General features: G+C 37.8%; 1 protein-coding gene across 1 annotated transcript in view; it reads right to left on the reverse strand.

The window, feature by feature from the left end:
- Positions 1 to 9300: 9300 nt before the first annotated feature.
- LOC124722358 (protein tyrosine phosphatase domain-containing protein 1-like) overlaps positions 9301 to 26067 on the reverse strand; it is a 338645-nt gene continuing 321878 nt past the window's right edge. Inside the window, exon 12 of the mRNA XM_047247533.1 lies at positions 9301 to 9413. Coding sequence (XP_047103489.1) covers positions 9325 to 9413 — 89 coding nt within the window. The 3' untranslated portion in view covers positions 9301 to 9324. The remainder of the gene's footprint in view (positions 9414 to 26067) is intronic.

Raw genomic sequence — 26067 nt, forward strand, 5'->3', positions numbered from 1 at the left:
TACCACATGCCAATGTGCCAAAGTAGAGAGGCACCATCATGCACATATTTGTGCCTTTCTTGACATGACATGCCACTTGACACGTGTCCATGTGGACTTCGAGGGTCTGCTTTCTCTGTCCAGCAGCAAGTGATACTGATACTGACAGTGGACCATTTCACTTGTTGGCTGAAAGCAATGTCCATAATGGACATCACTACCAAGACCATCATCACCATTGACCCCTGGATGGCACATTTTGGATGCCTCAGTTGCATCACAATAGACCATGGATGCCGATTTGACTGTGTGCTGTGCAGTTGCATAGAACAACTAGCTACCTCCTGATGTCTAAGGGCATGGTACAGTTGTTCCATAGGATGCTGAAAGCTGTTCTCTGCTGTGGTACTACATGGATAGAAGCACTCCTGCTGGTACTCCTTGGCTTGCAAGTACCACTGAATGAAGAAATTGGTGTTTCACCTGGCGATCTCATCTACTGACAACAACTCGCCATTCATGGAGATTTCACGGAGGACGTACCACCGCAACATGATGCCTTGACCCCGCTATTGGCAGATTGTCTGCACATGCATATGGCTGGCCTCCGACTGTGCATACTCAGATGGCATGGCACCTGCAAAGTATTTGCACATGCTGATATGCAGTGCTATACATATGTAATGTTGTGCACCAATGTGGTACAACCACTACTTTAGCTTCCCTACTTAGGGCTGCACTGTGTGATCACCTGCAGCAAAAAAACAGTCAACATAAAGTACAACAGCAAGTTGACTAAAGTCTTGATTGAATGAGTGAAGCTTGCTTACATTTTATCCACTCCAGCAGCTGTTCAATTCTTTGATTCAGTGTAAGATGACTTGTTGATGGATGATACTTGCCCAGCTACCAGACAGGAATGCCCTCCAGCAAAGCCTGGACCCACACCAGCCACTGATGCATGTATGTTTCCATCTGTCACTGCACCTCCAGGTGCACTTCAGCCTCTTCCACCTTGCCCAGGCAGCTGGCAGCTGATGCAAACACGCAGGCCTCACCCATGACAAGTTCACTGAGCACCCCCACCCCAGATACTGGAGGCCTACGTCACATGCCCTGGCTGACGCATCCACTTGAAATGCCTTTGCTGTGTAGTAACAAACTCACAACATGCAATGTAGCCTACGTGCACCCCAGCCATCATACAGCATTAAAATATGCCCCCTGAGCCACAACTTGCTGTAGAGACACTGTCTCCAGTAGGGTGCATCATCATCTGATCTCCACTCAAGCTCTGGTCAGCATCTCCCATCTCACTGACAGCTTGTCCATCACAGCTCCTGGATCCGTGTTTGCATCCCATTGTCTCCATCACATTGAGGATGGATCAACTGCTGCACTAGTTCCCATGTTCATATTTACATTGAACTCTGGACTTCACCCACTACATCACATCAAAGGGATAGCCCCACTCGGCACAAATAGCTAGCCTGTCCACAATCAATGCCTCTTCATCTGCAAAGAGTGCAGTTTGTCCCCCTTGGGGGCACACATTCTTATTCTTCAAATGTCGGTGGAGAATTGTGTATGGAATGCTGAAATTTCTGGCGGCTTGCCTAATGCTGCTCTGTCCTTTAACAGTAGCAATGTCTTGGGCTAATTCATCCCTACTTCTCTTTGTGTAGGATTTCCCACGAGGATCAGGAATGTAATTTCTGGGCATTTTAATCAGTCTGGAAATTAAATAGAATGAAACATCAAAACACAAGCAGGTAGTATCCCATAACTAAATGTAAGCCCGATAATAGTGTTATTTTATACTGATCCTATTCACCCCATTTTTTTTAAAAAAGTGCGCTCGTTTGAGCAAAATAAAATGAAATCAAGAAATATATGTAATGCTCACCAAAAACAAAGGAGGACCTGAATTCAGAACACAGTTCTCGGCAGAAGCACTGATTTTGATAATATACAACTCCCGACCACACGCCACTGTATACCACGTTTTTGAAACATACATAAATATGGAAATCCCTGCCCACATGTTTACAGTGCTATAGAAGCCAGGGTAGCCACTATTGAAACACAAAATGTTTGTGAATGTATTCCTCAAGGGCAATACTGCCGATTGATGCACTGGCTTCCATATTTTATTGCGATCCTGTGTAGTTTCTATTGTTTTAAAGTTTTTCTGTCAGAACTGATCCTATTCACCCCATTTTACGGTACCTGATTATAATGGACCTGAAGATAATGAAATTCACACAATCACATCTGCAACCAGACACACGAAGCAGAACAACATGGATTGTGGTACAAAAAGTGCAAATGTATTTAAATTATCGACTGAAAACCACAGCAAAAAATCTTGCAACAACCCAGATTTGATGGTGCCTGTTTTGAAATTGAATAAAACAAACATAGTATCAAATGCAACAGATAAAGAACAAGATGGAACGCAGAGTCAAAAAATATGAAGAGAAAAAACAACACATATCAGAACCTGCTCTGATGGTTTTGGAAGAGGGATGGCTACAAAAACGAAGACCCTCAAAACTAAAAAAAACATTAAAATTGAAAGTATAGTGAAACCTGGAGCAAGATTCAACCAGATCCTCACCAACACTGAAGATTGCAGTAATTTGTCAAAGAGTGACTCTGCAGTTCTTATAGGCTCCAATGATGTTTACCGTAATGAAACAGCTGCAGCAACAACAGCTTTGAAGACAACACTAGACAAGTTAACAAACACAAATGTTATATTATTTAAAATGCCTCATCATTATGATTTAATTGAAACATCATGTATAAACAGAGAAATAACCAAAGCTAACAAGTATTTTGAAACAATTTGCAAACAGTTTAAAAATGTAATGGTTTTAGATATTAAGGAATGTATCAGTTGTAACCATGAACCCTCTGACAATTGTAGCTGCTCGAGAACTTGTCATACAAGACATAGTCAAGGCCTAAGTGGAATAGGAAAGACACTGCTGACCCAAAAAAATACTTAGTATGGTAAATAACAAATTATTTGTATCAGCAATTTGGAACACATGTCTCAAAACTCAGAACCAGATCAGGGAAATGTATGAAGGCTGACTAAGCCTGAAATGTGTCAGACTTGGTCAAAACCTGAAGGAGACAATAAGGTGAACTGTGCACCAAATCTCGGTGGCTTGACTTTGCTGTATCTGAATGTATAAGGACTAGGCAACAAAATGTGTCAGCTGGAAGTAATTTTAAACTGATATCTTAAGGAAGTTTCTGTGCTGTGTATCAATGAGTATTGGCTTCGGGACACTCAGATTTGTGCAGCAAATATACCAGACATTGACTTAATACGTACCTTTTGCTGGGAAACTTATATATGTGGAGGTGAATGCATTTATGTTAGAAGTAATGTTAAATCTAAAGAGATAAAACTTAGGAAGGTGAAGTGTGCAGAAAAAGATTTTGAATGTTGTATTTGTGAACTTACAGACTGTCAAACTATCATTGCATGTATCTATAGGTCTCCATCAGATGACTTTACCCAATTCTTATATTATACAGGGTGTTACAAAAAGGTACGGCCAAACTTTCAGCAAACATTCCTCACACACAAATAAAGAAAAGATGTTATGTGGACATGTGTCTGGAAACGCTTAATTTCCATGTTAGAGCTCATTTTAGTTTCGTCAGTATGTACTGTACTTCCTTGATTCACTGCCAGTTGGCCCAATTGAAGGAAGGTAATGTTGACTTTGGTGCTTGTGTTGACATGTGACTCATTGCTCTACAGTACTAGCATCAAGAAAGTCAGTATGTAGCATCAACAGGTTAGTGTTCATCACGAACGTGGTTTTGCAGTCAGTGCAGTGTTTACAAATGCGGAGTTGGCAGATGCTCATTTGATGTATGGATTAGCACGGGGCAATAGCTGTGGTGGGGTACATTTGTATCAAGACAGATTTCCAGAATGAAGGTTTCCCAACAGGAAGACGTTTGAAGCAATTGATCAGCATCTTAGGGAGCATGGAACATTCCAGCATATGACTCGTGACTGGGGAAGACTTAGAATGACGAGGACACCTGCAATGGATGAGGCAATTCTTCGTGCAGTTGACGATAACCCTAATGTCAGCGTCAGAGAAGTTGCTGCTGTACAAGGTAACGTTGACCACGTCACTGTATGGAGAGTGCTACGGGAGAACAAGTTGTTTCTGCACCATGTACAGCGTGTCCAGGCACTATCAGCAGCTGATTGGCCTCCACAGGTACACTTCGGTGAATGGTTCATCCAACAGTGTGTCAATCCTCATTTCAGTTCTCTTTATGGATGAGGCTTCATTCCGACGTGATCAAATTGTAAATTTTCACAATCAACATGTGTGGGCTGACGAGAATCCGCACACAATTGTGCAATCACGTCATCAACACAGACTTTCTGTGAACGGGCAGGCATTGTAGGTGATGTCTTGATTGGGCCCAATGTTCTTCCACCTACACTCAATGGAGCACGTTATCATGATTTCATATGGGATACTCTACCTGTGCTGCTAGAACATGTGCCTTTACAAGTACGACACAACATGTGGTTCATGCACGATGGAGCTCCTGCACATTTCAGTCAAAGTGTTCGTACGCTTCTCAACAACAGATTTGGTGACTGATGGATTGGTAGAGGCGGACCAATCCCATGGCCTCCACGCTCTCCTGACCTCAACCCTCTTGACTTTCATTTATGGGGGCATTTGAAAGCTCTTGTTGATGCAACCGCGGTACCAAATGTAGAGACTCTCTGTGTTCATATCATGGATGGCTGTGATACAATACGCCATTCTCCAGGGCAGCATCAGCGCATCAGGGATTCCATCTGACGGAGGGTGGATGCATGTATCCTCGCTAACGGAGGACATTTTGAACATTTCCTGTAACAAAGTGTTTGAAGTCACGCTGGTATGTTCTGTTGCTGTGTGTTTCCATTCCACGATTAATGTGATTTGAAGTGAAGTAAAAAATGAGCTCCAACATGGAAAGTAAGCATTTCCGGAGACATATCCGCATAACGTATTTTCTTTCTTTGTGTGTGAGGAATGTTTCCTGAAAGACTGACCGTACCTTTTTGTAACACCCTGTATAGATGATCTTTTAAATGAACTGAGCGGCAGGTCAAAATGCACAATAGTTCTTAGTGACTTTAACATTAATTTTAACAAAAGTAATAAGAACAAGGTTCAATTATTAAATCTGTTTAACTCATACATCATGCAACCTACTGTACAGGAAATTACCAGATATGGTGATGGATCTGAAACAACACTTGATCAGATATTTACCAACAAACAAAGCTGTGAGTACAATACTGAAATAACAGATACAGGTTTTTCTCACCATATTGCTTTAAAAATGATGATAAGGAATGAGAACAATAAGAAATGCACAGTCACTGAAAAATATGTACAAAGAAGACTTATTAATGCAGGCAACATAAGGGTTTTTAATAGTATGCTAAAAAAGGGTGCAGTGGGGCGTAGAACAAACTGATGATGTAGACAAAAAGTATGACAGTTTTCTCACTGATTATAAATATTGCTATGATGTAGGGTTCGCATTAAAAAGAATTAAAGTCAGTGAGAAGACAAACACATGGGTAACACAAGGGATCAAAAACTCAGCAATCACCCTTAGAAACCTAAGCAAACATACCAAAATAAATAAACACTAAAACCATACTGTAGGAAATATAGAAGGGCCTATAGGAAAGTTTTACAGGCAGCAAAACGGCTAAGGAATGATTCATACGTTAACAAGGGAAGCAATAAATCAGAATCAATTTGGAAGGTTATAGACAATAGCATAGCAAAAATGTAAAACCAAGACCCATAATTTCAAAATTAAAAGTGAGGGTAAAGTGATAGAAGATGCTCAACAAATAGCCAATATATTCAATGAACATTATGTGAACATAGCACCGAACCTAATTAAAAGTCTATGTAATTCAAACAACAAAAACATAAAAGTATCAACTTGTGAAAAGACAATGTTTTTGTACCCAGTAACAGAATGCAAAACTAAAACTCTCCATAATAAAACAACTTCACAAAAAGAGTAGTACAGTTGACATAAATAATTATAGGTCAGTGTTATTATTGTCAGGTTTCTCTAAATTAATTGAAAGAGTAACGTATGAAAGGCTAGCTGACTTCTTGAATAAAAATAAAATCCCGACTTGTGCTCAAAATGGGATTAGAAAGAACACATCCACAGAAACGGCAGTCTTCCAATTTATGAAAATGGTCCTAAATGCCTTGGACAAGAATAAATTAAGCTGCACGATATTCTTAGATTTATCTAAAGCATTTGATCTAATCACTCATGGTTTATTGCTTATGAAACTAGAATTTTATGGGGTCTGGGGACTTGCCTTCGAATGGTTCAAGTCTTATCTCTCTGATGGACAACAGAAGGTACAAATATGTCATGAAGGCAAAGAGTATCCTTCAGATTTTAAAAAAAAAAAGAGAAAACCACTAGCTATAGAGTGCCCCAGGGCTCCATGTTAGGCCCACTGTTGTTCTTGGTGGATATAAACGATTTGCCAAACCATCTGACAGTTGCAGAAACAGTGATGTTCGCTGATGACACTAGCATTTTTATAAAAGGATACACTGGGGATAATCTACAGCAGAGTGTCTCTAGGAGAATAAATGAGACAGGAAAATGGTTTAGTGATAATGCTTTGATCATAAATAAGGATAAAGCGGGATAGATGAATTTAAGTATTATTAAAAGTAAAGTTAGAAGAAGAGTAAAAGCTGAGTTAGGAAACTATGTTATTGCACAAGCTCCATACACAAAATTTCTAGATATATGGGTGGATGAGCACTTGTGATGGGAAAAAGCATCTATAAGTTTTGAGTAAAATACTAAGTAAATGCTGCTATTAGCTAAGAATGCTTTGGGATTTTTGCAACACTGAATCACTGCTGTGTGCCTATTATGCTTATATGAATAGTTTGCTTAGATATGGTGTGATCTGGGGAAATACAGGTATGGCAAACAAGCTTTCAAACTTCAAAAAAGGGCTATTAGAATAATGAAAGGGGTTCCATGTAGAGTGTCAGGCATGGAAATATTTAAAGAATTTAAAATAATGAGTCTTCCTAGCTCACACATCTATGAATGTGTCTGATTTTTGAAAACTCAACAGGAATTTTCAGCATTAAATAATCAGGTTCATAACCATGAAACAAGGAACAGAGATGATTTTCACAGAAAAACCCAAAAAGGAGCACTGTACCAAAAAAGTGTAAACTACCAGCTCAAAGTGCTTTTTAGTGCATTGCCTGCTACAATAAAGAAAATTAAAGAATTTGATAAATTCAAGGTAGATCTTAAACAGTTTTTACTAACACATAGTTTTTATAACAATGAAGAATATCTGAGCAAGGAAAAGTAATATTACTTATATACACTGATATAAAATATTTGCATTTATTATCCAAGTTTTTGAAACAAATTAAATACAAGAAACTATCTTGTAATTGACTACATCCATGCAATTATATTGTTGATGGATGAATAAAGAGACTGAATTCAACTGAATATAATTTTCATTTCAATGAACCTATCTCACTGCTCAGTACATCTCTACCCTTTAGTTTATTGTAGACCTTCATTACCATATACTAGGGTGTTTGTTGGTAGAATCTTAGGTGATGTGTTGGAAGCGTGAAATTTTCTTTGTGTCTAGTGTTGTACATATATTTGAAATGATTTTCTTCCATTAGCTTAGAATTAGTGTGTGCAAAGATGATAATCTTAAATATGTGCAGTGCTGGGATAGGTAATATTTTTAGGTTCTTGAAGAGTGGGAAACAGAATGTTCTTGGAGAGGCAGCAGACATTTCTCTAACATTTCTTTTCTGAAGTAGTAGGATTTGAGATGTGTGACTTGAAACCCCCCCCCCCCCCCCCCCCCGAAATTAAACCATATCTAATTATGAATTCAAAGTAACTGTACTACACCACCCTACTGCTGTTTATGTCTGTTACACCAAATAGCATGTCTATTGCAGAAGCTAGGCTGTTTAATTTAGTAGCTAAATGTTCTTGCCAGGTTCGATTTTTGTCCAAGTTTAATTCCATGACTTTGATAGACTGAGATTCTTCTATAACTTTATTTTTATGTATGATACAGATATCACTTATTTTTGATTGTTTGATTTTAAACTGAGTAGACAGGATCTTTGAAGTATTAAACTTCAGACCATTTAGTTGAAACCCTGTATCTAGGTTGTTTGGTCTGTTTATTACAACATTTGGAGTTTCACTCATATTTTCTTTTTCAGTAAGCACTGAAGTATCACTGGCAAACATGACTGGTCGGGCACTCATATTGAGAGGTGAATCACTGATGTAAAAGAGAAACAAGATTGGTCCTAAGATTGAGCCTTGACGAACTCTTTGTGAAATTGTATCCCACTGAGGAGCATAATTTATGGCTCTGAGCACTATGGGACTTAACATCTGAGGTCATCAGTCCCATAATTTATGGCATTAGATATTACGGCTACCCCTTGATTCCTGTTTGTCAGATAAGACCTAAGCCACTATAGATAATTTTAAACTGTATACACATGTATGTTATGTATAATAAGTTACTATGGATCATTATGTGATCAATTTACCATATGTACTTGTTTAATGAAGGACTGATAACCTTTCTGTTGTTATCTTATGCCACTCACAGTCTACCCTACCATCTCCTTCTGCAACACCATTGAGAACTGACTGCTCTTCCTTGCCCTTAAACCCATATACTTACCTGCCAAAACTTCCTCTCACCTCTCTACTTGAAGAGCACAGCTGCACTGTAAATAATAATACATTTTGCAGTTCAGATCGTTCAAGGATCTTCTTTTTTTCACAAAAGTGAACATACGAATGGTGGAGAAAATGATTTAAAATGGGAATTACCTGATGGTAATGAGGTACATGTAGATTTCTTTATGATAATAGTGTAAATGTGGAATACATAATTTTATAGAAACTGAGGGCAAAGGTAAAAAAAATGAACAGAGTAGTTGTCCAAAAATCATTATTGTACAAATATTTATTGATTATACTTGGTCATGTAATGCTGCAATAAGCATATCAGTCAAGAATTGCTCCATTTATAGAAATATATTAAATTCATTATTAAAAATACATTAACTTATGTTTCATTTGTACAAATGACCCTGCAGATAGAATGTGATGGTCACATTTCAAAAATACTAAATGAATAAAGTATAATTTTGACATAAAAACTGTCTTAAGAATTTTTTTTTCCAGTTCATTAACATAATTCGATATCTATCATGTATCACTTAAGAGGTTGAGAAAATTAATCATAAACTCAAAGAGCACCTTACGCGTTCCAGTACGAAGTCTGTTAAATCCTTTACCTGCAACAAAAAGACGTAAGATTTTATCATCATCTTCGTCTTCACAATGACAATAAATAAAATAAGTTATTTTTAAGCCACAGGGGTAAGAAGTCAAGCACAAGAAAACCAGATATTCTTATTGGTATTAAAACTATGATATAAATGCTTATTTGAGAAATGTTCTGCTCTTTGCTACTGAAATGCAGACAGTAATAGAGGAAAAGAGGGTATAAAATGATTATCAAGCACAAATGAAGAGAAAAACTCCTGATGAATTGGAGATGCTAAAAAAAGGACCAATGAAAAGGTTTGGTGTTCAAACAATGTGAGTGTTAATCGGTTAAGCACAGTGCACATACAATCAGGGACACAATATGAATGTGAGCAATGTTAAATTATGAGACCAAATGAGGGAACTGATATAGAAATGAAACGACAGTAAAAATAAAATAAAAAAATCTGCCAGTGAAATACTGAAATAGAAATACAAGAATATGCCAATGAAATATAGAAATAATTATGTTGATGATAATCATAATTTATTTAATTACACTCCTGGAAATTGAAATAAGAACACCGTGAATTCATTGTCCCAGGAAGGGGAAACTTTATTGACACATTCCTGGGGTCAGATACATCACATGATCACACTGACAGAACCACAGGCACATAGACACAGGCAACAGAGCATGCACAATGTCGGCACTAGTACAGTGTATATCCACCTTTCGCAGCAATGCAGGCTGCTATTCTCCCATGGAGACGATCGTAGAGATACTGGATGTAGTCCTGTGGAACGGCTTGCCATGCCATTTCCACCTGGCGCCTCAGCTGGACCAGCGTTCGTGCTGGACGTGCAGACCGCGTGAGACGACACTTCATCCAGTCCCAAACATGCTCAATGGGGGACAGATCCGGAGATCTTGCTGACCAGGGTAGTTGACTTACACCTTCTAGAGCACGTTGGGTGGCACGGGATACATGCGGACGTGCATTGTCCTGTTGGAACAGCAAGTTCCCTTGCCGGTCTAGGAATGGTAGAACGATGGGTTCGATGACGGTTTGGATGTACCGTGCACTATTCAGTGTCCCCTCGACGATCACCAGTGGTGTACGGCCAGTGTAGGAGATCGCTCCCCACACCATGATGCCGGGTGTTGGCCCTGTGTGCCTTGGTCGTATGCAGTCCTGATTGTGGCGCTCACCTGCACGGCGCCAAACATGCATACGACCATCATTGGCACCAAGGCAGAAGCGACTCTCATCGCTGAAGACGACACGTCTCCATTTGTCCCTCCATTCACGCCTGTCGCGACACCACTGGAGGCGGGCTGCACGATGTTGGGGCGTGTGCGGAAGATGGCCTAACGGTGTGCGGGACCGTAGCCAGCTTCATGGAGACGGTTGCGAATGGTCCTCGCCGATACCCCAGGAGCAACAGTGTCCCTAATTTGCTGGGAAGTGGCGGTGTGGTCCCCTACGGCACTGCGTAGGATCCTACGGTCTTGGCGTGCATCCATGCGTCGCTGCGGTCCGGTCCCAGGTCGACGGGCACGTGCACCTTCCGCCGACCACTGGCGACAACATCGATGTACTGTGGAGACCTCACGCCCCACGTGTTGAGCAATTCGGCGGTACGTCCACCCGGCCTCCCGCATGCCCACTATACGCCCTCGCTCAAAGTCCGTCAACTGCACATACGGTTCACGTCCACACTGTCGCGGCATGCTACCAGTGTTAAAGACTGCGATGGAGCTCCGTATGCCACGGCAAACTGGCTGACACTGACGGCGGCGGTGAACAAATGCTGCGCAGCTAGCGCCATTTGACGGCCAACACCGTGGTTCCTGGTGTGTCCGCTGTGCCGTGCGTGTGATCATTGCTTGTACAGCCCTCTCGCAGTGTCCGGAGCAAGTATGGTGGGTCTGACACACCGGTGTCAATGTGTTCTTTTTTCCATTTCCAGGAGTGTATTTATTATCATCCCAATGATCACATTTGTGATATAGGATTTGTAGGGATACATTTAAACAACTATATAATATCTTTACAAAATTTTTATCTATGCTGAATTCATATGAATCTGTCTTATGTTTAATACAATATACAACTAATAAGTGTTTTTATAACATAATTTCTTATGTGCTTGACGGACGTATTCACTGATGTAATTTCATTTGTCACATTAACGTAAACGTATATTCTTATACAGTTGCACAGAGATATTCACTTATGCTGTAATAACATTTGTCAAGCATGTGGTTCTTTATATTCTAATACAGTTGAGCATAGAAATTCACTTACACTGTAATAACATTTGTGAAGCATGCGATTCTTTATAACAGTTTTAAATTTATCCTCATTTTCCAGCTCTTTGATATGTTTTGGTAGTGCATTAAAAAGTTTGATGCCTTGATTACATACATGTTTCATACTTCGGGTCCTTGTTACAACTTGTATGTGGAGATCTTTACATTGCCGTGTATCATAATTATGGTAGTCTGTATTGGTTTTCATTTTGTCCTGATTTCTTTTGATCACCAACAGACATTTCAGAATGTATAATGATGGAATTGTTAAAATTTTCAATGCTTTAAAATGTGTTTGTGGTGGGCTCTGGTTCATTATCCGAATAGTGCATTTTTGTAATTTGAAAATCTCATTTAGATGACAATTTGTTTTTCCCCAGAATACAATCCCATAGGATGCAATGGACCAAAAATAGCCAAAATATACTAATCTGGTGCAGTCATTAGTACAAACTCCTGAAATTATTCTAAGTACAAAACATGCTGAATTTAGTTTTAGTGCTAAGCTCACCACATGGTCCTTCCAGCTTATCCAGCTTATCTTCTCATCAATGTGCATACCCAGAAATTTTGCACACTGGACTCTCTTCCAATTTACTGATTATTTCTTTTGTGTATTCCAGTACAGCTGTTTCGGTACTTCTCCCAGCTTGAAATCCAAGCTGATTACTGTTTATCAGAGTGTGGATATTAAGATAATGTGTGACTCTATATTTCATTAGTAGCTCTAAAACCTTAGAGAAAGTTGGGAGAAGTGAGACAGGTCTGTAGTTTTCTATTTTAAGCTTATCACCCTTTTTCAACAGGGGAACGACTTTAGAAATTTTGAGTTTCTGTGGAAACACACCCTCAGCCATTGACAAGTTTGCTATGTGCGCCAATGCCATCGCTATTTGATTATCTGTTTTCTTTACTAGTATTATTTGCAACTCATCTACTCCAGCTGATATCTTGGACTTGAGACTTTTAATCACTTTTAAAACTTCCCTTTCATTTGTTGGAACTGCCATCATACTGCTGGCTGCCTTGGGTGCTTCCATCTTAATCTGCTCCCCAAAATTCCTGCTTTATGTCTGGGGTACATTTAAAAAGTAATTATTTATATAATTAGGGATGGCATATTTATCTACCATTTTATTCTCCTCATCTTTTAGAATAATTTCCTTGTCTTTGATAGGTACCCAGTTTCTTTTCTCACAATTTCCCATGCTATTTTAGTTTTATTTCTGGACTGTTTTATTTCCATATCATTACTTAGTAACTTTGCATGTGCAATTATTCTGTGGTATATTTTCTTGTACCTTTTTACATATCCTATAAAATCAGTATCTGCACACTCCCTCAAATCTGAATTCAGTTTTTTCATGTTTTCACGTGATTTCTTAATGCCAAGAGCCATCCAAGACCTTGACTTTATGTGTCCAGTAGACTTGGTTCTGGTCAGTTTCTTTGGAAAACACATCTCAAAGTTCATCATATAAATCAATCCAAATACACTATATGCCTCATCTGTACTTGTTTGTTTCATAACATCTAACCAATTTTCATTTTCTAAGATATTTATGAACTGATGACAGCTGTCCACAGAGAAGTTTCTTTTGTAAATATTATTTATGCCTTTATCTTCCTTTGACCTTAAAGGGATTTCAATGGTGAGAGCATTGTGGTCAGACAATCCTAAATCTATGTTTGTTACCTTTATGTCAGTTGTTGACATATTTGAGAAAATGTTATCTATGAGGCTATTGGAGGTGTTTGTTATTCTAGTTGAATTGTTTATGTGTGGTGACATGTTGAAACTCTTTAATATGTCCAAAAATTGCTTTTTTTTGTTGACTTTCAACTAGAAGATTAATATTGAAATCACCACAAAGAATAATCAGTTTCTTTTTTGTAAAAAGTATTTAGCAACAATTCTAATTTATCAAAAAAGACTTCTATGTTTCCACATGGTGACCTATACACTGTTATGACTATGACTTTTTTCATCAGTCCATGTAGCTGGACAGCACCTGCTTCAAAAAACTTTTCAATACTTAAGTTCTCTGCTTCACATCTCTTTTTAAATTCTAACTCTTGTCTAAGGTAAATACCGACTCCACCACCTTTTGCAATTTTCCTACTGTAATGATTTGCCAGTTTAAATGGATTAAAATGAATACTACTAATTTCATGGTCCTTACACCAGTGATCAGTAATACACAAGACATCAGGTTGGGTGTTACTTACTGCTATTTCAAGTTCACAATATTTGTTCTTAGAGTCATAATCTTTAGAACAGGAGAGTGTGCACCGATGGTATTTCTCCTTTCATTTAACACTGTTAACTTGGAGTTTTCTTTATAGCTGGATACCAAAAATCCTGTTGTACCACAGGTTTCTTGTTTCTGTTGCTTTTCCTACTTGAAGTGGATGATGCTGATTGATTGTTTATACTAGCTGTGGCAGCTGATGACATTTTAATATTCACTATAGCAGATGTTGATGTTTTTAGTGCTTCAGCAAATGTTGCTCTTGTTAAGGTTTTGATTTCTTCTGCTTCTGCCCTCATTTGGAGTGGGATTTTAGGGAACTTTTCTATTGATATACAGCTTATTTCTTCTAGTATCTTTTCACCCATCATCTTTTTTCCATAATAGTTCCTGTGCTGTCCATGCCTCGTGAAATGATTTCTCACTGAGCTGTTTGCATCCACAAAAGTTGTACACTTAAAAGCACAGCAGATCTTCCTAAATTTATTATTTGTTGACTTTATTTCTTTGGTTACACATGATTCATTGATTAGATCATGTCTATGTGGCACACTTACAACGAGAACCTTTAAATTTAGATCTGACAGCTTTTTTAGAGTTGTTTGAAGTGCCCTTGTTGCTAGTTGGCTTTCATTTTTGTATATGTCATTTGCTCCACCTATTATCACACAGCATGTTACAGTCTTAACTAAGTTTTCGCAATTATTTACTATTTAATTAAGAGGAGCACCAGGTTTGACAATGCCTGTTACTCTAAATAATAATAGTGCAGAACAATACCTTCTCACAGTGCATGATATAAAATGAAAAATGAACTCTTAAAAGGATATATGGTGGAACCATTGTACTTTTGTGGGACACTGACAATGTTAAAGGCACTAATTCAAAGTGCTTTGATGTAAATTGAATGAGAACCAAATCTGAGAAATAAAGTGTACACAGCAACTCTATTTTGCTTACTCATAATATAGTCTGCTGTTTTGAGCATGGGTTAGTACACAGTATAGACATGCCAGACCAGCTTTGATATACATGGCGAAGAAAAAATTCATGCACTCAGACTTCACTGTGCGATCTCTCACATACCAGCAATACCAAAATGTCTCTCAAAATTTCGTACTGCATGTATTTCTGGCAGTAAATGGATGTTAATAATTGGCAGTATGGCAATACTGTAATCATATATAAGGCAACTATCTCTTTCAGCACACAGCTCAGGGCTTTGCAGTTAATGCAGTGGATAGCGTTTTAGATTAGCATGCAGAAGGTCAAGGGTTTGATTCTGGGTGGGGGCATATTTGCTTTTATTAGCTAAATGTAGTCTGCATGGTACAGTATCATCATAGATTGATTACAGTGACATTTGCAGTTACATACTATGAACAAAGAAATGGATGTACCATTGTTTCATTGGTCAGCTTTTAAAGAAGCTGTTTGCATATCGTGGACGTGAATTGTTTCATGCCACAGCATCTACTAGACACCAAATCTGTTTTCTGTGCTCCCTCCCTCCAACTGTCCCATTGAACATATTTGCAAAGCATGTTGCTTGCTCTACTGATGATGTAAGGCAGTAACAAAATGTAATGGACTTGAATGTGGAGATAATAATAGTTGTGATATGTGTTATGTGATATGTGGTTTATTCATCTCATTACATACAATTTTCAAATCATTTGATTTGATGTACAGGAGACATGTCAAGGTTTACAAAAGAAACTTTTTTCACTTTTTTAAGAGAAATACGAAAGTTTACATTATATTTTACATTTCTAAGTTACAGCTACACATGTACATAAAATAATAAATGTAATACAATCCCTGTGTTCAGATTGTGAAGCTGTCCTCAATGAATTCATCGACAGTATAATAACACTTTTCCACCAGAAGAGTAAAGAGCAATCTTTTCAGTGAACCAATCTCCATTTTAAATATATTACTGCCTTTTATTTTATTGAAAATTTTTAACCCCATATACTCTGGCGTTTGGGCATAAAGTTTTAAACAGTGTGTTGGAAGTTTGAAGTTATCTCTGTGGCAAGTGCTGTAGTTGTGGTCAAAACGTAAAGTGTCTAGTGTATGTTGATTTCTATATAGGAACACCACCATCTCATATATGTAAAGTGAGGGGATAGATAGTATTTTTAAATTTTTTAACAGTGGTCGACAGGATTCCCGATTTTTGCAACACACATGTTTCTAATTACTTTCTTTTGTAATACTAGGAGCCTAGTGACATTTGCTGAATTTCCCCAGAAGATTATGCCATAACAAATAACTGACTCAAAGTAGCAGTGATAAACTATCTTTCTGGTATCCATGATTGTGGCACCTGACAAAATACACATGGCAAATGCTAAGTTGTTCAGTTTATTTGCTAAGTAATCTATGTGTACCTTACAATTTAAATTTTTGTCAAGATTTAGGCCTAAGAACTTCACGTGGTTTGCTTCTGTGATATCCTGATCATTGCAAGTTATCTTTGTTTCACTCCTTTCTACTGATTTAGCTTCAAATTGCATCATTTTGGTTTTAGTTACATTCAGTTTTAGTCCATTTTGATAGAACCAAGTTTCAAGTTTTTCTAAAGTATTTTTGGCTTTTTCTGGAATATTTTCAGATACCTCATTTTCAATTATAACTGATATATCATCAGCAAATAAGACTGAATGAACATCAATAACAAGCAATAGGTCATTTACGTAAAAAAGAAACAGATAAGGAACCAATATCGAACCTTGTGGGATTCCTTGGGGAACTGTTTTCCAGTCTGATGAATAATTGGTTCCATTTGAAGTTAAAATTACTCTTTGTTTCCTACTTGACAGGTAAGAGCTAAACCATTTTAAAGCAGTGTCTCTGATTCCATACATCTGTAATTTGTGGAGGAGTAAAGCATGGTTCACTGAATCAAAAGCTTTAGTCAGATCACAGAATATACCTGTGACCTTTATCTAACATGGAGCATATTTTTTGGATAAACTCATTTATAGCATTCACAGTGCTTTTACCCTGTTGGAATCCGAACTGGTTTTTAAAAGTTATATCATTTACAGTAAGAAAGTTACTAATTTGTTTTGCTGCAATCTTTTCAAACCCTTTAGAGAAGACCGGCAAGAGAGAGTTAGGGCGGTAATTCCCCATATCTTCTGTTGATCCTTTCTTGAATAGAGGTTTGATCTCACCATATTTCAATACATCTGGAAAGCATCCCTGTTCAAAAGATTGATTTATAATAGTTGACAGTGGTTGGGAAATAATATCATACACATACTTGATTACAGATGTTGTTATTTCATCCCACCCATGTGAGGTTTTGTTTTTTAGAGACAATATTTCCTTTTCCACATCCCTTTGGGTGATTTTTTCAAATTGTTTAAAAGATGTGTTCTGGCTGTTTTCCAAATTTATGATGCCCTGATAGAATGTCGTATCCACATCCGATCTTACTACATTTAGGAAGAATTCATTGAAACAACATGACATCTGAACAGGGTTTACTATAATTTCATTTTCATGTCTAATTTTCAAAATCTCATGAATTTTTACTTTGGCTCCTAGTTCAGACTGAACAACTGACCACACTGCTTTTGTCTTATTTCTGTGTTCTTGTATGAATTTATTATTTGCCATTTTTTTAGCTGCCACTACAACTTTCCTAAATACAGCTTTATACTGTTTGACATAAATAACAAAATCTGGATTTCTGTTTGATTTTAACTCATTGTGGAGCTCTCTCTTTCTGGCACTAGAGATTTTTATTCCTGTTGTAATCCATTTGAGTTTACCATTAACTTTCTTTTGCTTACATCTACGAGGAAATGATTCATTATATACCTCTAAGAAACAGTTTAAGAATTTGTCATAGTTTATCGAGCTTGAACTCTTGTAGTCTACAGGCCAGCTTATTATACTTAATTTACTGCGGAATAAATCCATTTCAGATTTTACTGAGATCCCTTTTTATACACACTTCTGGAGGTTTTAGGCTATTTGCTTTTGGGAGCTCAATAAACAGAGCTGAGTGATCTGAAATACCCAAGTGTAAGCAGTATTTGTGCTTATTTCCACTGTCAAATTTGTAGTTAGTAATAATATTATCAATGCAGGTCACTGATCTGCTGTTTTCCCTAGTGCCTTCAGAAAAATTTAGCTTGAAACCAGATTTCTGAATTAAGTCATGAAATTTTGTGGAATCATTGCTTTCAACTAAGACATTTAAGTTGGTATTAACTGATGGGATCATTTGGGGGGGGGGGGGGGGTACACACAAAGCCAGTTCAGAATATTGCAGATGCAATGGTGTGAAACAATTCGCATATACGACATGCAAAAGGCTTCTTTTTACAAGCTGACCAGTAAAAATGATTGTACTTCCATTTCTGTGTTTGTAGTACATAACTGCAGATGTTTTGTATAAGACTCACTGTAATCACTGTATGATGATTAAGACACCAGATACCATACCACACAGACTACATTAACAAATAAAAACAAATAAGCCTCAACCTAGAATTGAATCCTCAACCTCCTGCATGCCAACCCAAAAGGTTATCCACTGCATCAACTGCACAGCACTAGTACTATATGCTGACAGAGTTAAGTTACTGTACATGTGATTACAGTGTTACCAGTTTGCCAATCTTTGACGTCCATTTACTGCCCGAAATATGTGGAGGACAAAATTTTGTGAGAGACATTTTTGTACTGATAGTATGTGAGGAATCACACTATGAAGTCCGAGAGTTCAAATTTTTCTTCACCTTGTATGTCCTATTTGTGGAATTAATAGATTTTTAGTGAAACATTGTGGGCCTATAGGAGGCTGGATGCTTCTCATTGCACATTAGGTATCAGATGTTTATCAGTGATGGTTGTCCTAGGAACATATTGATGGTTCTTGCTGTTGTCCTGGACTGCAGTGGCATTGGGACTCATGTCTGGATGACTGCACAAGGCGACTAGCCACTGCTAATCACATGAAGACTGCATGATAAATCATGAACAATTTTATATTCAGAATGTCAGCTAAGACAGTATCATTTATGGGAAACTAAATTGAGAAGTCTTTTCTTGTACCTCATAATTATGTGGTCCATCTCCAATGATCAGCTAAGAACATAACTGGGGGATGGGGTGGAGGGAAGGAGGAATGATGGTATGAAAATGTGTTACTTTCAATGGCTTGTTGAAGGAACACTGAAGAGTGCTATATTTATCCACAACATCTTTCAATGTATTCCTTTGATGTTCATAGAATAGTAGAGACACACACTCTTGCAAGAGGATTGTTCTGTGCACTAGGTTCTCACCTTATCCAAAGATTATATGATTATATGTAAATTGAAGGTGGAGGTGGGGGGGGGGGGGGGGAGAAAGGAAAGGAATGAGAAGGGATTACTGACGTCAGTTGCATCAGGACATTATAGGGAATCAGCAGCAACAAGTGAAAATGTGTGCCAGACTGGCATTTGAGCCCAGCAACTCCTGCTTACTAGATAGGTGCATTAACCACTGTGCCATCTGGGACACAAGTGTTATCCCAACTATGCTGACTATCTCAGCATGCCTCACAGCCAACCTGCAATCCCACCGAGCACCACCTATCTACAGTCCCTGTCCATTTCCTCCATGCACACCACTCTGAGATTCCATCAGGTAGGACATACTTGTGCATCCACATTGAAGGTGGATCCATTGCCCATCTAGGCAAATCAATTATATGAATGTGTGGTGTCTATTCTTTTGGACACTTCTGAAAGAACAGACACAATGGCGGCAAATCCACAATTGTGAGACATTATATGTATATTGAAGTTGGGGAGGGGGGGGGGGGGGGGGGAGAAAGGAAAGGAAAGGAAAGGGAAGGGAAGGGATTATTGATGCCAGCTGCATCAGGAAAATATGTGGACAGTGACTAGAAAAAATGTGTACTGGACCAGAATTAGAACCCAGGATCTCCTGCTTACTAGGCAGGTGCATTAAACACTGTGTCATCCAAGAGGCAGTGTTATCACGACTGTGCAGACTATCCCAGCATGCCTCATGGCTGACCAACACTTCCACCCACAACCATCTATCTGCAGTCATCGTCCATTTCCTGTCTGCTCACTACTCTGAGATTCCCACTAGAAGTCAGATGCACTTGTGCAGCTGCACTGAAGAAGGTGGACCAATTGCCCACCTGAGGGAATCAATTATATGAATGCATGTGTGTTTTCTTTTGGATATGTCCTCCTGCAGTAATCTCAGAGTACCATGCACGGAGGACATGGACAAGAACTGCAGATAGGTGGTGTTCAGTGGGAGTGTGGGTTGGGCATGAAGTGTGGTGAGATAGTCTGTGCAGTTGCAATAACACTATGTCCTGGATGGCACAGTGGTTCATGCCCCTGTCTAGTAAGCAGGAGATCCTGGGTTTGAATCCACGTTGGATACACATTTTCACTCATTACTGCTGATTCCCTGATTCCACACAATGTCCTGATGCAGTTGACATCAGTAATCCCTTCCCTTTCTTCCCCCCGCCCCCCCCCCCCCCCCCCCCACTTTTAATTTACATATAACGCATCACAGCTGCAGATTCCATGTCCGAAAGGACACACACCATGCATTGATATAATATTATTATACGACTGCTGACATTAATGTACCTCACATAGTATGATGCAAAAATAGTGCTTGGAATAATATTAAATGACCAATGTGACAGTATAGTTGTTTAAAGTGCACTGAGCATTTATCTTCAGAAATTAATGACAAACAGCTTACAGTTATCAATGCCTGTTACATTTAGCACATTAAAAAGACTTCTCTGGCTCTAATTTAAATTATATGAGTAGCCATTCATAATTATTATTCCTGCACTATTTCATGTTATGACCACATGTGGCTGTCATGGCAGTGACTGTTAGAACATAACATAAGAAATACTTAATGGCAACTGACTAAGGCATGATCCACTGTCCTATTTAAAGACTTACACAAGAAATTTTTTACAAAATGTTCAAATTCATAGTAATTACACATCTGATAATAACATAAAAGATGGAGAAAAAAGCTACTGATGTTATCACACCAAAAAGTATCTGAAAATGAATTAAAATAATGTTCAATCTTAAAAAAAGGTAGCAAGACAGTGTAAAACTGCAACAAAGAAGATGTATTTTAATATAGATGCTGAATTGCATAAATGTGTATTGTACCCATCTTGGATTATTATATTGTAGTTAATGACATTTGTCCAAGTTTGTATTATTATTATTATTGTTTTAACACTGATGACACTAATTACATGTAAATATGCTCAAAGGTGGAATAAAACATTTGTATTTGTGTTTTGGGGTAAATCAAACCATATGTGTCGAAATTCCAGAGTCTATTGCAAAAATTTTAAAAAGTAACTAATGAAAGAGTCACAATAGCTGCCGATTTCGACATAGATCTAGCCAGTGAAGCCAAAAACTCAACAAAATTCATTGATATGATTCAAATATCAGGTTTCAGTGCAAATTTCACTGATATTACTCAAGTAAACAAAATGGCTGCAGCATGCATAAGTAACATTTTAATCAATTGTACTGATAATGAGGCAAATAAGTTTGTTTAGATTTAGGACTTTCTGATCATTGTGCTCTGTTTATGGAGTTACTGAAAGCAAGAGAACCTCAAACACAAGTTCAGCAAAGAAAATATGAACTTATTCCATCATAGATTAAATAAGATGAGTGGGCTACAGATTATAGTACTTCATGCTCTAAAAATTTTGCTACTTAATGAAACTTTCCCCTTATTGCACATCATAAAAAAGTAGGAAATAAAGTAAAGTGGATTACTGAATGAATAAAAATCTCTAGTGCAAGAAAAAGATTGCTACATAAGGCATTATGGTCAGTGATCAAAGGTGAAACAGGTGCCACTGGTAGAGGCCATGTTATTTCTGAAATCAAGATAGAGGATAAAACAATTGTAAATCCAGCTCAAATTTCTGAACAGCTGTGTGAAAAATCCTAGGAATGCAACTAGATAAAAATCTATCATGAGGACCACATATACAGTATCTTGCAAATAAATTAAGTAAATATGCTCAAGATGGAAAAATTTCAGTAGTTGTGATGAAATGTTATCTAACCATGGGTCCTTGTTTCAACTTACATCTTTCAGAGTTTTGTCAAATTCTTCTCACAGTATCATATCTCCCATCTCATATTCATCTACATCCACTTCCCTTTCTATAATATTGCTTTCAAGTACATCTCCCTTGTATTGACACACTATATACTGCTTCCACAATGCTACCACTATGGGCATAAGAAAAGTAATATATCACAGCTACTTTGAATGAGTAATAAGGTATGGAACTGTATTTTGGGGTAAATCAAACCATATGTGTTGAATACTAAAACTTCAGAAAAACATCATTAGAAGTATGCACAATGTAGGGCGAAGAAAATCATGTCACCCACTCCTAAAAAATCTTAGTACATTATCGGTAAGTGTTTGCTCACTATACATATGTGAGTTGATTATCTTTGTACACAGTAACCCTAATTTATTTGTAGTAAATCATTTTCAACATGTTTACAACAACAGAAATCAAAATAATTTTATGCTCCCCACCCACCATTTAAAACTTTATGCTCAAACTCCACATTATATTGGTATGAAAATTTATAAAAAAGTGAAAGGATGAGAACTGCTCAGCATAAATTTAGCAACACTGAAAAAAAAAACCTTAATGTGAGAAACTAGTGCAAAAATGTTACTTTTCAGTAGAAGAATTCATAAATGACAATCTGAAAATTTGAGCTGGAGAGAGCAAGTGCTTAGGACTGTTAATTTTTAAAAGTTTGTTACTTTTGAAGAAAAATTATTAATTACTTAATTAATTAATTATTCAGTACCATATATTATATTACCAATATTATAAGGAAAACTGTAAACCAGTTTTTGTGTTTTGATGAGTTTCCTCCACATTAAGTCAATGGCTTGAAATTGTATGTTACAAGACAGTAAACTTCTATTCTGTTCTATTCCATATTAAGAGATTTGTTAATGGAGAAGACATAAATCCAATAGACTTGACTAAAAACTGTAAAAAAAAAAAAAAAAACTATGTTTCTCAAACTTGTGTAGTAATGAACATGAATATTTTGATAAAATATTTGTAAAAAAATAGCAGAAACAATTTGCTTATTGTCAAATTTAAAGACAAGTTTGTAGAGAATATTTTAGCTATGCACTATATGTTAAAGGGTGCAGTCATAAAGAAGACTTAGAACTAGTAGTGCAGCGCCAAGGTAGAATCAAGTTACACCAAAGTCAAGTGTTGGCAAGTGGACTGCTTCATCAGTGGCTTCACAACCACTTCTGTGTTGACATATTACATATACCAACACTGAGAAAGCATGCAGGGGAACTATTGCAGCCCAATTACAACAACTGGATCATCAGCCCCAGCCAAAAGATTCAAATGCCCAAATGTTACCTTGATATCAGCATGGTGAAGTGAGAAGCAGTATTTAAGTGTGTGTGAACCAACTCATCATCATCATCAAACAACTGGGTAGTAATGTGATGTCAAGCCTGTGCTTCTGTGCACCATACTAATGATGCAGATGCTTCTGCCTTAACTGGAACATGAACTGCTGCTGGTCATCTAAGCTTCTGGGTGCTAGGGACAGCCCCACACTTGGTCATCATCCTGAGAGTATGATGAGAGGATCCAGATATCTCTGCCCTCACTGGGGTACCAACAGAAGACCACTACACTCCGAACTCTGCAGCGAGATGCATCATGACATCTTCACAGCAACAACTGATGGCCACACCGTCACAGTGAGCATGACAATGCAGCAGCAATGACTGCAGCAGCAGAGGTGTGCAGTCAGCAGCTAGAGGCCACAGCAATGGGGAAACTGTGGCATATTCACTGCTACATACACCAGTGACTGTAAATAAGCCCGAATAAAGAAGTTATTATAACCATCATTGGTCTTTCTTCAGCTGCACGTTATACTTCTTCAGCAGAGAATCCCAGTTCACACTAAGCAATCAGAACTGTCCTGTTATAACTGATGTCAGAACGACTACTGAGGATGAAGATAAAGACTAAGACAGACAGCCAGAACCAAGATTCTTCTGCAGCAGGGATGTCCTACACAACAATATGAGTAAGTTCTGAATTTGAAGTTCTGTTTGAGCATGTATGGTTTTTTCCCTATCCTTTCCTCTTCCTTTCACTTTTTGGGAATACTGATAGTTGGGTTGGTAATAAGAAGGCAATATGGAGGTGAAAGTTTCAGCTCGAGATGCTGTTCAGTGGTTAATAAATCAAGTAGCTCAATTACAGGCAGAGTTATGGCAGCTAAGGGGGAATGAAGAAATGGTCACTTCCTGGATTATAACTAGAATTAAGAGTCACAACAGTATGGTTTGGTTGGTTTTATTGTCTTCACATCATCTGGCATTGTCTCAATACAGCCAAAGCCCTGCAACATCACATGGATATGAGCTGTGTCATTGACCATGATGTTGTCAGTTAAACCACTCCAGATCCCTTGAGAACCAATGTTCATGATTGAGGAAGATGTCTCATCATGGAAAACAAGACTATCATTCTATAGTCAGAGCATGGAATGTTAGATCCATTAATCAGTTAGGTAGATTAGAAAATTTAAAAAGGGAAATGGATAAGTGGAAGTGTGATGCAATGGGAAGTAGTGAAGTTTGGTGGCAAGAGAAACAGGACCTCTCATCAGGTGAATACATGGTTATAAATACAAGGTCATATAGCGGTAATGCAGGAGTATGTTTAATAATGAATAAGAAAATAGGAGTATGTTTCATAATGAATAAGAAAATAGGAATGCAGGTAATGTGCTATGAAGAGCATGAACTGTGAAAGCATTATCATAACCAAGATAGGCACTTATGAACTGGAGATTAAAACTGAAGAATTTGGAAAACGGTAGGAAATGAAGGAGATGAGCCCTGGATAACTTGAAAGAACCGGAGATTGTTGAGAGTTTCAGAGGGAACATTAGGCAACAACCAATTAGGACAGGGAAAGGTATACAGTAGAATATGAATGGCTGGCTTTAAGAGGTGAAACAGTGAATGCAGCAGAGGATCATATAGGTAAAAAGACAAAGCCTAGTGGAAATCCTTGGATAATACTAGAGATACTGAACTTAACTGATTAAAGGGGAAATTTAGAAATGCAGCAAATGAAGCAGGTGAAAGGGAATACAAATGTTTAAAAAATGAGAATGACAGGAAATACAAAATTGCTAAGTAGGGATGGGTAGAGTAGAAATGTAAGGATTTAGAAGCATATTTCGACAAGGGACAGATAGATATCACCTACTGAAAAATAAAAGAGGCTTTTGGGGAAAAGAGGAGCAGCTGTATGAATATTAAGAGATCAAATGGTAAACCAGTCTTAAGCAAAGAATGCAAAGATGAGGAGTGGAAGGAGTATATAGTGTGTCAATATAAGGGAGATGAACTCGAAAGCAATATTATAGAAAGGGAAGTGGATGTAGATGAATATGAGATGGGAGATATGATACTGTGAGAAGAATTTGACAAAACTCTGAAAGATGTAAGTTGAAACAAGGACTCGGGAATAGATAACATTTCATCACAACTACTGAAATTTTTCCATCTGCTGTGCAAGATGTTCGAGACTGGCAAAATACCCTCACACTTCAAGAGGAATGTAGTAATTCCAATTGCAAAGAAAGCAGTTGGTCACAGTTGTGAAAATTACTGAACTAACAGTTTAGTGAGGCAAAATACTAACACAATTTCTTTACAGAAGAATGGAAAAACTGGTAGACGATTACCTCAGGGAAGATCAGTTTGGATTCCAGTGAAATGTAGGAACATGCAAGACAATACTTATCTTAGCATTTGTAAGATTAGAGCAAACTTTTGGCAATGTTGTCTGGAATAATCCCTTTGATATTCTGAAGGCAACAGGGGTAAAGCATGGGGAGTGAAAGGCTATACATGACTTGTACAAAACCAGATAGCAGTTATAAGAGTCAAAGGGCACGAAAGGGAAGCAGTGGTTGAGAAGAGAGTGAGACAGTGTTGTAGCTTGTC

Source organism: Schistocerca piceifrons, chromosome X (genome assembly GCF_021461385.2).
Source record: "Schistocerca piceifrons isolate TAMUIC-IGC-003096 chromosome X, iqSchPice1.1, whole genome shotgun sequence".
NCBI lineage: Eukaryota > Metazoa > Arthropoda > Insecta > Orthoptera > Acrididae > Schistocerca > Schistocerca piceifrons.